Source organism: Heliangelus exortis, chromosome 11, assembly GCF_036169615.1.
Source record: "Heliangelus exortis chromosome 11, bHelExo1.hap1, whole genome shotgun sequence".
Lineage (NCBI taxonomy): Eukaryota > Metazoa > Chordata > Aves > Apodiformes > Trochilidae > Heliangelus > Heliangelus exortis.
This window is the reverse complement of record NC_092432.1, coordinates 10301940-10316352: the sequence shown is the minus strand read 5'-3', so window position 1 is coordinate 10316352 and position 14413 is coordinate 10301940. Positions and strand designations below refer to the sequence as shown.

The 14413-nt window shown below is 39.2% G+C and overlaps 1 protein-coding gene across 2 annotated transcripts; it reads left to right on the top strand.

Moving 5' to 3' along the window:
• Window positions 1–106: 106 nt before the first annotated feature.
• HDC (histidine decarboxylase) lies at window positions 107–14386 on the top strand. 2 transcript variants are annotated; one of them, XM_071754451.1, is made up of 13 exons: window positions 107–1899; window positions 2705–2863; window positions 3664–3836; window positions 4865–4978; window positions 6333–6455; window positions 7273–7407; window positions 8386–8529; window positions 8717–8783; window positions 9617–9779; window positions 9876–9966; window positions 10774–10872; window positions 11569–11670; window positions 11857–14386. In XM_071754451.1, exons 2-13 carry the CDS (start codon window positions 2836–2838, stop codon window positions 12613–12615), a joined length of 1998 nt encoding a protein of 665 aa, XP_071610552.1. In that variant the 5' UTR covers window positions 107–1899; window positions 2705–2835; the 3' UTR covers window positions 12616–14386. The 2 variants fall into 2 exon arrangements, with proteins under 2 accessions (XP_071610552.1, XP_071610553.1); XM_071754452.1 differs by lacking the exon at window positions 8386–8529 and having other exon boundaries at window positions 107–2863.
• Window positions 14387–14413: the final 27 nt, after the last annotated feature.

Here is a 14413-nt window from a genome sequence, read left to right as displayed (position 1 = left end):
GCATTAGAAGGTCAAAGCTGTGCTGTGTTAGGCATTTAGAAAAATATGGGAAAAGAAAAAAACCAGTTCTAGTCTTAGAATGGCCTTCAAAGGTAGGAGGGTGGCACGGGAAAAGAAATGCATTACACAATGAGAAGCAGAAATCTTCCTTCTTCCAACTTTGACTGGAGTTTATAGAATTGGCAGTTAAGAAAATATTCTAACTATCCTGGTATTGGTATGGAATAGGATTCCAGCAAGCTAATTTGACCCCCCCAAAGAAATCAAAATATAATAAAAAATGGGAAAGCTATCATGGTGGGTTTTAGAAGAATGATTTTCAAGGATATAATCATGCTCATTCTGGTACTAGGGCACGCAGCAAGCTTTGTGCAGTAACTAACTGGGAATTACTATATTTTAGGGGGTTTGTTTTTTGTGTTTTTTTTTCTCAGAAACTCCCCATGATGTTACTAGTGAATACAAGCTAAGTGTGTTTAGGTTAGAAACTGCTCCAACTTAATTATTCTGTGATGAAAATAATGCTTGTGTCCTTGCATCTCACAAACTTAACTTCAGTTTAATCTCTGTGAACTCCTAATAATGGTAAGAACTGCAGCATCAGTCTGAGTCGTGACAGTGGTCATGTTCGTGTCCAAGTGGAGAATTTCCCATGGTTTTGATGGAACAGACCTTTGTTGCAAGCAATGAAAAGAACGTTTTCTATTAATTCTGTTTCCTGTGAGCAAATATTGTATTCCTCATTGTCTGTGACAAAATCCTTCCAAGTGCAGGGTAGCTATAGAAAAAAATTATTTATCCCCAGCTATATTTGCACTGCCCGTAGCTCATTATCACCTATCTTACTGTAGTTCTGAACAGGACCTGCTGTTCGTTCTCATCTGTGCAGAAGGAGAAACCAGCTTGATCAAACTATTAGCTGTGAGCAAAAGGCCTGGGGTGTATGTCATGTGGAGGATATTTATTGTGTAGTATCAGCTCTGAAAACATTGTCAAAAGCATTGCTCCTTATTTGCTGTTCCAAATTGAAATCATATGTAATTAGGTGCCAGCTTTCTTTGAGCAGGCATCTGTGTATTAAAATAATGTATTAGTTATTTGTAATAAGCTACAGTCACAGTTTTGTGGGGAAGTCTGAGCTCTTTCTGAGTTGGTTCAGGGCTTAATGTTGGCCCCTTCTCACCTTTTTTGTTCCCCTTTTCAGTAGCATTTACAGTAAAGCCAGGAGAAGTTCCTAAATTGATATTAAGTGTGTGGGCAGCTTGGTTTTTTTTCTAATGTTTCTGGAGAACTGAGATAAAGTGGATGAGTATGTATATGGTATGGGGCTTTTGTGCACTTCTTGCACTTCTTTTAATGCCTTTTTTATCATTTTTTTAAAAAAATTCTGTATATTAATCTTATGTGTGTGTATCAGAGCATCTTTGTCATATCTATGAAACAGTTTTTTCTCAAATATCTAATCTCAGCAGAAGCTAGGAAAGATTTTCACTCTGTTCTGTAGAAAGCATGCTGTGGAGACAGACTTAACAACTGCTTGCATTTAGGCTGCAGTGTAGTCTATGAGGCAGAAAATTAAAGCTGCCCTCTTCAATTCCCTCCTTAGTGATGTGATCAGAGAAACTGCTGTCATGTATTGGGCATAGGGTCTGCCCAGCCTGGTGTCCTGTCTCCAACAGGGACAGCCCTCAGCAGGAGCCTGCAGTATAGCAAAAAAAGAGGCAAGCATATATTGAGCTATGTAATGATTGCTCCTTCTGTTGCTTAGTTCCTAAGTCCTACCTCTCTCTTTTTCCCAGGGCTGCCTGGTATCAGTGTAGAGCAAGTGAGTTCCTTCTGGTGAAGATGAAAAGCATTGAACATTGAGTACACTGTCAAAGGCTGTGCTGCCACAGACAGGTCAGGATGTGTTTTCAGATCCTAAAACTGGAACGAGGGGGAGGCTGTTCTTCCACACAGAACAATCCAGGTGGAGGACTTGGAGGGATTCTGGAGATACAAGGCCAAATCCCCGTGCTTGTGCATATCATACATAGAAAACCAACCACAGTGTGGGGAAAAATACACATTTTCCCAGCTCAACAATCTAGAATGATGGTAGTGGAGGAACATTACCCTTCAGTGTAACATGGTTTGATCTGAAAGAGCAGGAAACCCACAAAGAAGAGGATTATTGCTGCTTTGTGTTGCAGTTCTGGAACTGGCAATAATTGTAATGCCTTTCCTTCTAGCTGCAAGGGACTGTAAGCATAGGGGCTGAAGCTTTATGGGGGTCCAGAGATACTCTCTGCTTGGGAAAACCGAGTCTTGAAATTTTCACTTTTCTTCTGGGAGAAAAATTCCTACCCACAGTGTCAAATTTTTTATGTGCTGGTGCCTTGTTTTAATGACTGCTGCTAGCACAGTAGTTTGGTGTGCTATGGTTGAAATGGCTGCTTTTATTATGTTCTGGAAGCTCTTGAGCTTTTTGTCTCCCACAGGTCTGATATTAATGTCTCTTAAATCAATTACCTGGATTACTATGAGACTTCTGAAAGATTGTTTGAAAATGGGAAAGGGTGAGTGCAGCAGCAGCTCCTCTTGGAAATATGCAGTCTTGCAGATCAAAAGAGCAGAGATGAGAACATATGAGAGATTGTAAAAGCCCTCAGTTGGGAGGAGTTAGATAAACACCAGTAACCTGCCTACGTTCAACCTTTTCCAGAGTGCGTGAGTCTGGGAGATAAAGGGGGCTATAAAGGGTGAAGCAGCTTGCAGGGCATCAGACCACACAGCCCACAGCTCTTGAAAGGTCGAGGCCCAAGTTTGAAGAGGTGCTTTTAGAAGCCATCTAAAATGGAGCCTGAGGAGTACAGACAGAGAGGTGAGTGATCCTCTGCTCTTGGAAATGGGTAGCATTTGTTCATGGGTATCAACTGCTGTAGTGCTGGGAGTGGTACCCTGAAATGGGGGTGGGATGTATACTCTTTAGTTTCACACCTGTCCTTGAGACCTAGATCTGGGGCTGAGACAAAAATGTGTCCCGGGGTTGAGTATAAATTAATGAATTTGGAGTCAGTGGATGACTTAAGCTTTTTGGTCTTATTTAAAATACTATGGGAAAGATGCCAAACTGTAACTCTCAATAAACTTGTGCTAAGGGGTTATGCACAGTGACTCATCCCCAGCTGACACCATGAAACCTGTGATTTTGGCACAATTATGGAGCCGGAAAGAAAACTTTGGTCCTGAAGCTGGAGGGGATTGCCTAAAATGTGGAGAAATTTTGAGAGGATGCAAAAAAAAAGGTGTGCCATGAAAGGGACACATGGGGCATTATGACAACCTAATTTCTATGAAATGCAGTTTCAGTTTATTTGTAGGCAAGAAAATCTGTCTATCAGTAATCAAACTAACTGTACTTGTTCCATGGTTGTATTTTAAAAGTACATTTGAACTTTTCAATGACAACACCAAAATTACCCTGTGAATCCATTCTGTCCCCATGAAGCCTCTTTTAGAAGCCGTATCCCTACATAATCAGACGGGACAAGTAGGGTGCAGGGGCAGGACTGGTTCCTGGGAGCAGTGTTTCGAGCCCTGTCCATTGCAAATGTCAGACTGTGTGATGTGCTGCTGGTTTTCCCACAACTGAAACTCTAAGCACTGGTTTGCCTCTTCCAGGGAAAGAGATGGTGGATTACATTTGCCAGTACCTGAGCAATGTGAGAGAGAGACGGGTGACTCCTGATGTCCAGCCAGGTTACATGAGATCCCAGTTGCCAGATTCTGCCCCAATGGACCCAGACAGCTGGGACAGCATCTTTGGAGATATAGAGAAGATTATTATGCCTGGGGTAAGAATTAAAGTATAATAATGATGGGAGAGTGTTTACTGTCTGAAGTACCAAATCATTGGAATGCACAGGTTCTGGAGAACGTTTATCTAAATAAGTAAAGCAACCAAAATGTAGAACAAGTCTTGTAGACATTAAGTCCGCAGAAGGATTATGGATATTACTGTGCTGTTCATAACTACAATTTTGAGGAGTAGACTGAATGTATTCTTGAAGTATTTTATACACTGAGAATATGTTTCCTTAGAGGGAAACAATTATTTTCTGACACTGTAAATTCACAAGACCCCTACCTGCTGAACTGCATCATCTCAATTTCAGAGATGTGGAAACATCTCTTGCCTCAGGTCATGTACCTATGAGACTTGTCTCCTGCTCTTCAGGTCTTGAATATAAAGGTCTCCCAGCTCTTATGCATAAATACTACAGATGCTGCTGAAGGTGTTCGTATTACCTAATTAAATATTTTATGTAAGTAGTTGTTCGAAGTCTATTTTAAAGTTTTTGTAAAGATTTTTTCAGAAACTTGGTCTGAATGCTGTAGGAGAGGTATTCACATTAAACATTCTTACTCTGGTGTCCCACACACAAGCTCTTTCAAGAGTATAAAGCTATATAATTGTAAATTGCTGTGTGTAGCAAAAGGCAAGCTGCTATTTGCCAATGAACAAGAGTGACTTTGTTTGCAAGGATTCGCCTTATAAAGATAAGTATTATGATAAATATTTCTGACTCTGTTGTGCAATGCTCAAAAGACCATTCTTTCCTGTTCAGGATCTTTGAAAGGCTGTTGAATTCAGATAAATGCCTTTGCTATAAAATGGAATTTATCTAATAAAGACTCAGCATTATCATTTGCTAATGCTGCACCCTTGTTGATACTATCTCTGTAGCTTTCTGTTAGCAGATGTGTAAGTGTACGTGTTACTGTGATCCTTTTCCATCATCTCAAGCAGATGCTAATCACTATGTCTTATACAGAATTTTGTGACATTTTCAGACTTAACATCTAGATAATTTTTTTCTAGGTGGTCCATTGGCAAAGCCCACACATGCATGCCTACTTTCCAGCTCTTACTTCCTGGCCTTCGCTTCTTGGAGATATGTTGGCTGATGCAATTAACTGCTTGGGATTCACTTGGGTAAATTTTTTTTCTTGGTTGTTGTTATTTGAGATATTATTCTTCTGTGTGTATTACACAGGAGCAAGTCATAGCCATTCTTTTGTGTTCTGTGAGTCATGTTAATTATTTATTTTAACCAATTGCATGTTGTTTGCATAAATGAAAAATGTCACCTGAAAAAAAAGTTAGAATATATCAATTCAATCATTATGTAGCTGTAAGAGGTGAATGAAGAAAACATACTACTAGGAAAGTCTTTTCTGATTCTTTGCATATCCCAGTGTGAGCAATGTTCCTTGTTATAGCCTCAGTGCCAAGGCAGTTACACAAGCACTGAAGGCAATAGAGCTGTCACCATCCATGACTGCAGGCTAGGTTGGGCTCCATTCCAGTTTTCCTGCTCTTTTGAAGAGAACATGTTTCCTATTTTTCCTGTTCTGAAAATAATTGCTCAGTGGCCTGTCCCTAAATAATCTGAGTATTTCATAGCAGCTGGGCAGTGCTACTTGGCTATGACTCTACATACCTCAGTAGCATTCTGAAGCCAGTGATTTCCTGAGTGATGAAAAAGCCCAGATATTTAGGTATATGTCTCCATGTCAGAAAGCAGTAGGATCTCATAAACCTGATGGTTATGGTCTCCATGTAGTTATGTTATGTTAGATTAGCTGACTGCTTAAACAGAAATATCAATTTCCATGCCCTCAATCTGGTTTTGATAGATTTCTGTAGTAATTCTGTCCCAAGAAGAAAGCTGGACACTGCAAAACAGCTTTTGTCTTTGTGTCTCTTCCAAAAGCTTTCCTTAAACTCTCCTCAGCTGGAAGATGGATCAGTGCCCTTTCTTTAGGGCCCAAGAGCCTATCCTGGTGTGGTGGATTGCAGTTCCATGGTTTTGGATCATTGTGATTTCTCTTTTAACGACTCTAAAATTATTTATAGTTTAGAAGCTCAGCGCTGAGCAGGTATCAACACTGTTGCAGGTAATCTAGAGAGAGCATTTTAGGGAGGCTGATGGGAGTCTCTGTTATTGATATTCCAAGAGAGCAATGTACCTGGAGCTCACCTTCAACTGCAACCTTAACACAGAGGTCTGTATTACAGAACTCACCAAACAACATAATTTTTATTTCACTAGCATTGTGTTCTGCTAGGTACAGGCTATAATATTACATTTAGCTGCTTGTATATCCAGTGCTAAAAAGTTACTCATCTGCCTTTGTTGCACGTAGGTGAGATTTCTCCCAAGGCAATTAAAAAGTGGTAAAAGGTATTCATTAAAATGTGGTTTACTCTAAGGGCTATATTGCTTCTTTGTTTTCTGGGTGAATTATCTTTTTTTTATTTATTCTCATTTTAAAAATTTTTCTAGGCCTCTAGTCCAGCCTGTACAGAACTGGAAATGAATGTGATGGACTGGTTGGCTAAAATGCTGGGTCTTCCAGACAAATTCCTGCACCACCATCCCAACAGTGTGGGTGGAGGAGTGTTACAGGTAGAGGACATAAAACGTTGCCCCACCAATATTTTGCTTTCACTCACATGAATCTAACACAACTACTAATAATCTGCTACTAGTAATCTAACTCTGGGTGGTAGTTTTCTTGGAGGCAAAACCAACAAAGTTTGCTTTATGGGTTTGAATTGAGACAAATCCCAATTTAACATTACTTTCCCAAATTCTAGTATTAAGTATAGCAGATTATAGAATAGGAATTGCTATTGCTTTTAGTCCTGATTGTGTTATGGAAGAGAAGCAGGTGCACTTGCAGCTTTTCTAAAGTTATATGAGTCAGATTTGGTTTCTTTAGTCTGTTTTGTATGACCAAATTATCCACTAAAGTGATTCTTGCATAATTAAAGAAGGAATCCTCATCACTATCCTTCTGCTAGCAGTCCACACGAGAAAATGTTTTTCCTTTTTCTCATGTGTGTTTTGTGTCTCTGAGAGCTGCAAGACCAAGGCCTGGAGCTTTACCTCCTTTCAACAGGCCTGAGCAAGTACTCTCTGGAATCAGTGCTGAGGCTCTGTGATGTTGTAGGGAACGTTGCTCAGGTTTGTAATTTTCATGGGAAATACTGCATTTTAGCTGTAGAAGAAAAAAACCAGTATTTTATTTACTCCATTCAAAGCCTGCATGTTAAAAGGCTTTGGTTTGTGTTGCTGGCCCAGAGAGCTGATCAGTGTTGCACCCCAGGATAGTGGGAATAGAAATGAAAGAGAGGGTGGGCAGCTGAATACTTCAGTAAATACCTGATAAAATAGCAGTGAAGTAGTAATATGTTCCATTAAATGAGTGATGTCATTGCAGAGCACTGTGAGTGAATCAACCTTGGTTGCACTGCTGGCAGCAAGAAAAAACAAAATCCTGGAGCTGAAGCTTTCTGAACCAGACACTGATGAGTCCTCACTTAATTCTCGCCTCATCGCTTATGCCTCTGATCAAGTAGGTTCTTGTGGTTACAAAGAAAACAAATTCACTTCTGCTGTGTCACCCAGACCCTACAGTGTGAACTTGCATTTCTGTACCAAGGAAAAAACACAAACATGACTGCCCCACAAGCATGCCCAAATCCCTCTGATGTTGCTTTCTGCAGATGGGGAAATGAAGTCAGTGTGAGATGAGGTTTTGTAGTGTGCTGGCAGTTGTCAAGAGACAGTTTCACACCACTCATTTCTCTACTTCCTTTCAGTTTTTTACAAGGTCTTAACTCCAATAACTAGGTGCTGATCTCATGCTGCTTAAGCTCTTGCTTTTTCACGGCCTCCTTCCACTCAGAGACAGGCACACTCAGGACATTACCTCAGTGATGCTTCTGCTTGTGATCTCCAGGCTACTGTGCTTATTGGTGGAGGAAGCATCTACAAAGTGCTGTGACTCTGCCTTCAAATCTGTTCTGTCCTTTGGCTCCTGAACTGAATAATATTTCCCTGTGGAAGCTGCAATGGGAGAGACATTGATGCTGCTTCTCTCTTAGTATAATTAAAAAGGGCTTTTCCTTAAGAGGGTTTTTGGTCTACCCCAGCCCAGAAGTAGGCACACTTCAGGGGTTTTAATCTTCTTATGGCAGGAGAAGGGAATAAACTGAAGCTGATCTATTTTTAGAGGGCCCTGAATCTGAATTTTGATAAATGGCCTTCCAAACACAAGGTGAGGTTGCCTATTAATACGTTTTAGAGACCTGTATGCAAATAAATGGAACAGATGCATTCCTTGGAATTACAGTGTATTATTTCTTTTAGTTATTTGTGAAGAAGAAACTTTCAGACTTGTGTTAATATGAATTATCATAAGGACCTTATCACTGCTTTTCTTGCAACCACAGTTTATTTGTAAGGCCATAATTTATTTAATTTATTACTGCTGTTCAGCCTCAGGTCTTGCTTTCTTTCTGTCTCTCTTTTTTTTTTTTTTTTTTTAAAGGCACATTCTTCTGTAGAAAAGGCTGGCTTGATTTCTCTTGTGAAGATGAAATTTCTGCCTGTGGATGAGAACTTTTCCCTCAGAGGTGAAACTTTGAAGAAAGCCATTGCAGAAGACAGAAAGAAAGGCCTAGTGCCAGTCTTTGTATGTTCAGCTTTCTGGCTGGGAGTATTGGCATTGTGTTGTATTCTTAATGTCAATGTAAAGTTATACCTGAAATGTTTCTTACTATGTTAAAATATGTTAGCTTATCAAACAAAAAAAAATTTTTATTATAATTTTCACTTTTAAAGTGAAAAATGCCATCTTAACAGCTTTCGTTTTTTTCTAGGTTTGTGCAACTTTGGGTACAACTGGTGTCTGTGCTTTTGACAATCTCTCAGAACTGGGTCCAATTTGTAAGTGTCCTTTCTTTCTGATTTCAAACTATGGTATGTCAGGAAAGACAGTATGATGAGAGCTTTTCATGCCAAAACCAAGGAGAATAGAAACACTGCTCAGCTGAGTTTTTCCACATTTTTTGAGTGTCTCAAAGATCAGTGAAGACAGAGCAATACTTTGCAGTGATTTCTGTTAGATTTAGATTAGGATGCAAAAATACATTCTATTCAAGATGGATTAAATTTTTCAACTGTTAAATCTTTCATGTGGTTATTCAGGGAGTACACAGACTGTAAAGGACAGAGTGCAGTGCTGTTGCAGGATAGATACATAAAATATTTAACCTGGCAAAGGAGTTTGCAAGGAAGTTTTTTGTAGGATATCCTTTGTAGCCACCAGTTCAATAGATCAAGATGGCTGCAGATTCTGTTCCAGCATAAATTCTGACAAGTAGCTGCTGAAGACCAGTGGCACTTTCTCTTATGGGTCCATGTGGCTTGTATCTCTGTCTCCTTTTTGCTTGCCACAATGTCTTTATTCTGACTTTGTGCAACTGCATTATACTGGGGAATTTCACTTGGTGAAATCAAATGTTAAAAAGCCTCACGCTTACTAAGTGCAGAATAGTGAATTTTTTTACAAAGTCCATCTGATTTCAGTATTACCCTGTGTTTTAGGGTTCTGGATCCACAGCTTTAGAGTAAAACTAGGTTGTCAGTTGTTTGTCTTGCTTGCAAATTTGTTGGTTGCCTGTCCCCCTCCTGCAAAAACATGCACCTAGTTTTCAGTGAGGAGAAGTGAAATGCATGTGCTTTGCTTCCTCATGTAACCACAATTTAAATTCCAACAGGTGATGCTGAGGGACTCTGGCTTCATATTGATGCTGCATATGCAGGAACAGCATTTGTATGCCCTGAATTTCGATTGTTCTTGAATGGGATTGAATATGCAGATTCCTTTACTTTTAACCCTTCTAAATGGATGATGGTTCATTTTGACTGCACTGGATTTTGGTGAGTAAAGGGAAAACACAACACTGAAAGACATGCAAACTGCAAAATTTCTCTGCACAGTTCTTTGCTAAATACAGTTCATTCTGCAATTGATAGGGTTAAAGATAAATACAAGTTACATCAAACCTTCAGTGTTAACCCTGTCTACCTCAGGCATCCCAATTCAGGAGCTGCTGTTGATTTCATGGTAAGTTGTTACTTGATATTTTCAATCGTGCATGAAATAATTAAACAATTAAACAATAAAACAGCAATAGAATTACATTTGTCCTCAGATGAAGGTATTCATAGGAGAGCTGAGAGGCATTTCACTTTAGATTCATCTTACAGAAGATTTCAGTCCAGTAATACAAAAGAATATTCACTGCCAATTGTTTCTGCTATGATCTCACCCTTAGTCCTGAAAAGATAATTGTTTCTTGAAATCAATAGTGCTTTTCACTAGAGAATGTGTGTAGAGAGGAGGGGAAAAATGTATCAATGGGTCCCTCTTGTGGTAAATAGGACCCTGCATGGAATTGTGTGGCTCCCTAGAAGCATTATTTTGCATGTTTTATCACTCTCTTTCATGCAGTAGGTGTTACTTTTCTGGAGGGGTCTACCTCTGTTTCAACTCTGTTTATAGTTGATTTGGGAAAAAGTTCAGGATGGCACTTTGTGCAAATTACAGGATCTAAAGTGAGCACTCGGTCTTCAAGTGTAAATGGACCCATCTTAAATTGATAATGCTCTTTGAATGCAAAAAGGTTTCGTTAACAGCTGTCCATGGCTTAAGGGTAATTGCCAAAATCTTAGTTTTGCAAATAACAGAAAAATAGGTAGACACAGAGTTTCTTTTGTGGCTATTTCCTAGGCTTAGGGGATTTTTAGTAATATGAACTGACTTGAGCCAACAGAGATTTCTGAGCTGAGTCTGAATCAACAGAGATAGCAGTATAAGGGGCTGCTCCTGCCTGTTGTTCTTGCACTCACTGATACACTTGTGTTTTCACAGCACTGGCAAATTCCGCTCAGTCGTCGATTTCGTTCTTTGAAGTTGTGGTTTGTGATTCGTTCATTTGGGGTGAAAAAACTACAAGCCCATGTCCGACATGTATGTGAATTCATCAGACTCAGAATTGTGTTACGAATCAGAAGGTTTTTATGCTCATTTATTGATATCTGAGTTTAGTAATGCAGAGATGAAAACCAGAAATCCTCTCACACTCAAAGCTTGCATGTGAACACCAAATGCGTGCTGATTTTACCCCGAGGTAATCTGTAAAGATTAAATGTGTAGACAAAATGCTTCCTGTCCCCTTCTTGGAAGCAATAGTCAATGGAAAGCCACTCAGTAAGTCAATGCACTCTGCACATTACTGAGCACTAATCTGTAGAATCTTTCTTTGAGGGAAAGGGGCAGCTTTTTGGGAGGCAGGCTATGAGGGATGACTGAGCCCATTGCTATCAGAATTCACAGGCTGTTTTTGATGGAGTGTAAATACCCCAGATCATGTTGTGGATCAGTGGTTGCTGCAAAAGGACTCTAATCTGAGAAAGCACGTTCTGTTTTCAAACTACCTTCTGGAAAATTCGTATGTGTAGTCCAGTTACTCTTGTTCCTTCTCAAGGGCTCAGGCAAATTGAGGCAGACTTTAGAATCACTAGCTGCTTTGTCATTTGTTTGCTACCACTGATGCATTGGAGTGATGTGTTTTAGGAAGGAAAATAATTCTTTTTAAGTACTTAATTTAGTGTCTTCGAGTGGGTTTGTCACAAATACTTTGCTACTTTTTTTCCTTATTTCAAGGGCACTGAAACAGCAAAATACTTCGAATCATTGGTTAGAAGTGATCCACTCTTTGAAATTCCTGCCAAGAGACATCTTGGATTGGTTGTATTTCGTTTAAAGGTAAAGACTTGGCCTTTTTCATGCTCCTTTGGAATGAATTTACAATAGTTTATCTCTCCCCAGACATTAAGAACTGTGAATAAACTTTCATGTAAGAATATGTAATGCTGGAATTCTTAGAGAGATGTTTGGATGTCACTGGAAATTCTAACAAGAGTATTTTTTTCTTATTCATATTTAAAACAGGGTCCCAACTGGCTGACAGAAAAACTTCTGAAAGAACTTAGCAGTTCTGGCAGGCTCTTCCTTATCCCAGCAACCATTCAGGACAAGTTCATAATTCGCTTTACTGTAACATCTCAGTTCACAACCAGGGAAGATATTCTGCAAGACTGGAACATCATTCAACACACTGCAGCCCAAATCGTTAGCCAGAATTATGGGTTGCACTGCATCAGTTCTGCTGATGGTGCAAGAATCCCTAGTATGACAGTTAAGTCTAGTTCTGATGCCATTAGTAGTGCTTCTCAGCTTTATCTGGATGGAGGAAAATACAAAACACCTTCTGGAAAAATAGTAGCTCAGCCTAAGAAGTTAGTGAGTCCCAGTACATGTGTGATTAGTCAACAAGTGAAAGGTCAAGGGGATCCTCTAGATGACTGTTTTCCAGAAGATGTCCAGGATGTTACCAAACATAAGTTAACCTCTTTTTTATTCAGTTATTTATCTGTTCAAGGCAAGAAAAAGACAGCACGCTCCCTTAGCTGCAACAGTGTGCCAATGACTGGTAGTCTTGAGCAATATAATCCCAAAGCAGCAGCTACTGACAAGAAGGAGCCTCATGCAAATGCCAGAATTCTTTCCAGGCTGCCTGAGGAGGTGATGATGCTCAAAAAAAGTGCCTTCAAAAAACTAATTAAGTTCTATAGTGTCCCAAGCTTTCCAGAATGTAGTATTCAGTGTGGCCTTCAGCTGCCTTGTTGTCCTCTGCAAGCCATTGTTTAATGAGTAAGAGATTATTAGGCCCTAAGACCTCTTCAGGTAGAAAGAGAACCAAAGTTTGCTTATTCATACGCAATACTACATGTTATTTTGATCAATATGTAAGCAGTGGGAATGACCACTGAGAAAATTCCTGTGCTTTTACTGGTGGAACCCTCATGTATTTACACATTAAAATGTCAAATAAACCTCATAGGCATACAACATGAAACTCTCTGGTTTCAGACTGTAGTAAAGAAAATGCCAATTTCTGCCGTATCCTGGTAGTGGAAGGGGTGGGCTAGGATCATTTTGACAAAATATGCCAACCTCAGTACTGTGTAAACAGTTTTGCTCTCTGTTTGCACCATTTTTTTTTATACCTTGACTTAAATGCACTGAACTGCTCTCAGGATCTGTCTGTGTGGACAACACCAGCATCAGCTCTGAACAATGCAAAAGGGAAGGATGTAACTTCTCTAAGACATTTTGCTGCATTAGGGCAATTTTGAAACTCCCTTAATTTAAACACACAGAAGTCCTGTCATTCCATCTGTGCTGATCAGTTACAGTGCACGGGAGACTTTATTTAACCATGATGCAAGATCAGTTGTCCTTGCTAAGACCCTGTGGCCTTCCTCAGCATTACCTAAGGTCTGTAAATCACAAGTGAAGGAGGAAAGAGATTAGGATAGTATATCACCCTTTCTCATTACAGAAGAAATAATGGGCATTACAGATGAAAGGGTCTCAATACAGCAAACAATGCTACAAGAGCCAATGATTTACTTTTTTTTCAAGAATAAAAAAAAAAAAAATTGTAGGAGAAAAAAATCTATTGAGAGAAGTTTTTAATTCAGAGGTACTACTGTTGAGTCAGCAAGCATTATAATTACCAGGAGATTAAGCTGGGCAGGCATTGCTAGCTGCTTCCTGCCTTCACAAGATATTTCCAGACACCTGCAATCATCCCATCTTAAAGGCATCACACTTGGCCAGATGGATCTTCACTCTGACCCAGATCAACTGTTATGAAGAATGGGTCTGATTAATCAAGAAAACTCCCGTACCTTTATACAATATCAGTTGAACTCACATTGGGGTATAGTGAAGCATGTGGTGCAAAAAGCAGTAAAATTTGGCTTGCTAGGCCTTTCCAGTAAGAACAGATTTATTTTACTCCATTCTATTTTATTATTAGTCTTTTCTAAATCCTAGGTAAATGTAAGCCCTACTTCATTATGAAGCATCTGGCCTGGCATTACTCTGTTGGCAGCCAAAGGAAAATATGGCTTAGTTCTTAAAAATTATTCTCATTATGTGTATGTACTGTTTGGTGGATAGAAAATAAGAGGGCATCTTTGCTGCAATGGATAAAAGTTAATGTAAACATGTAATACAGACTTTTTTGATTAGTTAATTTAGACAATTGTAAGCTTCATTAATGGTCTTTTGTAATGAGTTTTGTGTTTCGACTTAGGGATGTAAATTTTATTAATGCAGTGGATCACCATTTAATATGAATATGCAGGTGTTTTTATAAAGAGGTCTTACACTGTACACACTTCTGCACGCTTGGGTGCACAGTACTAGCACAGCATTAACAATAATACATAGATAGAAGGATGGTATCTAAGACTGAAAGTATTTAGGAGAGGCAAAGCTAGGCTGAGATAGAACTACAGTTGGAGAAGTTCTGCTTTATTAAACCAATCTCACATTCACAGTTTATTTCAGATGCTGATATTTGCTAATATTAATAAGTAGGATTTCCCAGCAAGGTTAGAGTAACAAATGCTTTAAAAAATGAATATTATAAACC

Excerpts from the sequence above, each read along its gene's own strand:
- HDC (XM_071754451.1), top strand. The coding sequence starts at position 2,836 with ATGGAGCCTGAGGAGTACAGACAGAGAG. Across the intron at positions 2,864-3,663 it reads TGAGGAGTACAGACAGAGAG|GGAAAGAGATGGTGGATTAC; the intron begins GTGAGTGATCCT and ends TGCCTCTTCCAG. Across the intron at positions 9,967-10,773 it reads GAGCTGCTGTTGATTTCATG|CACTGGCAAATTCCGCTCAG; the intron begins GTAAGTTGTTAC and ends GTGTTTTCACAG.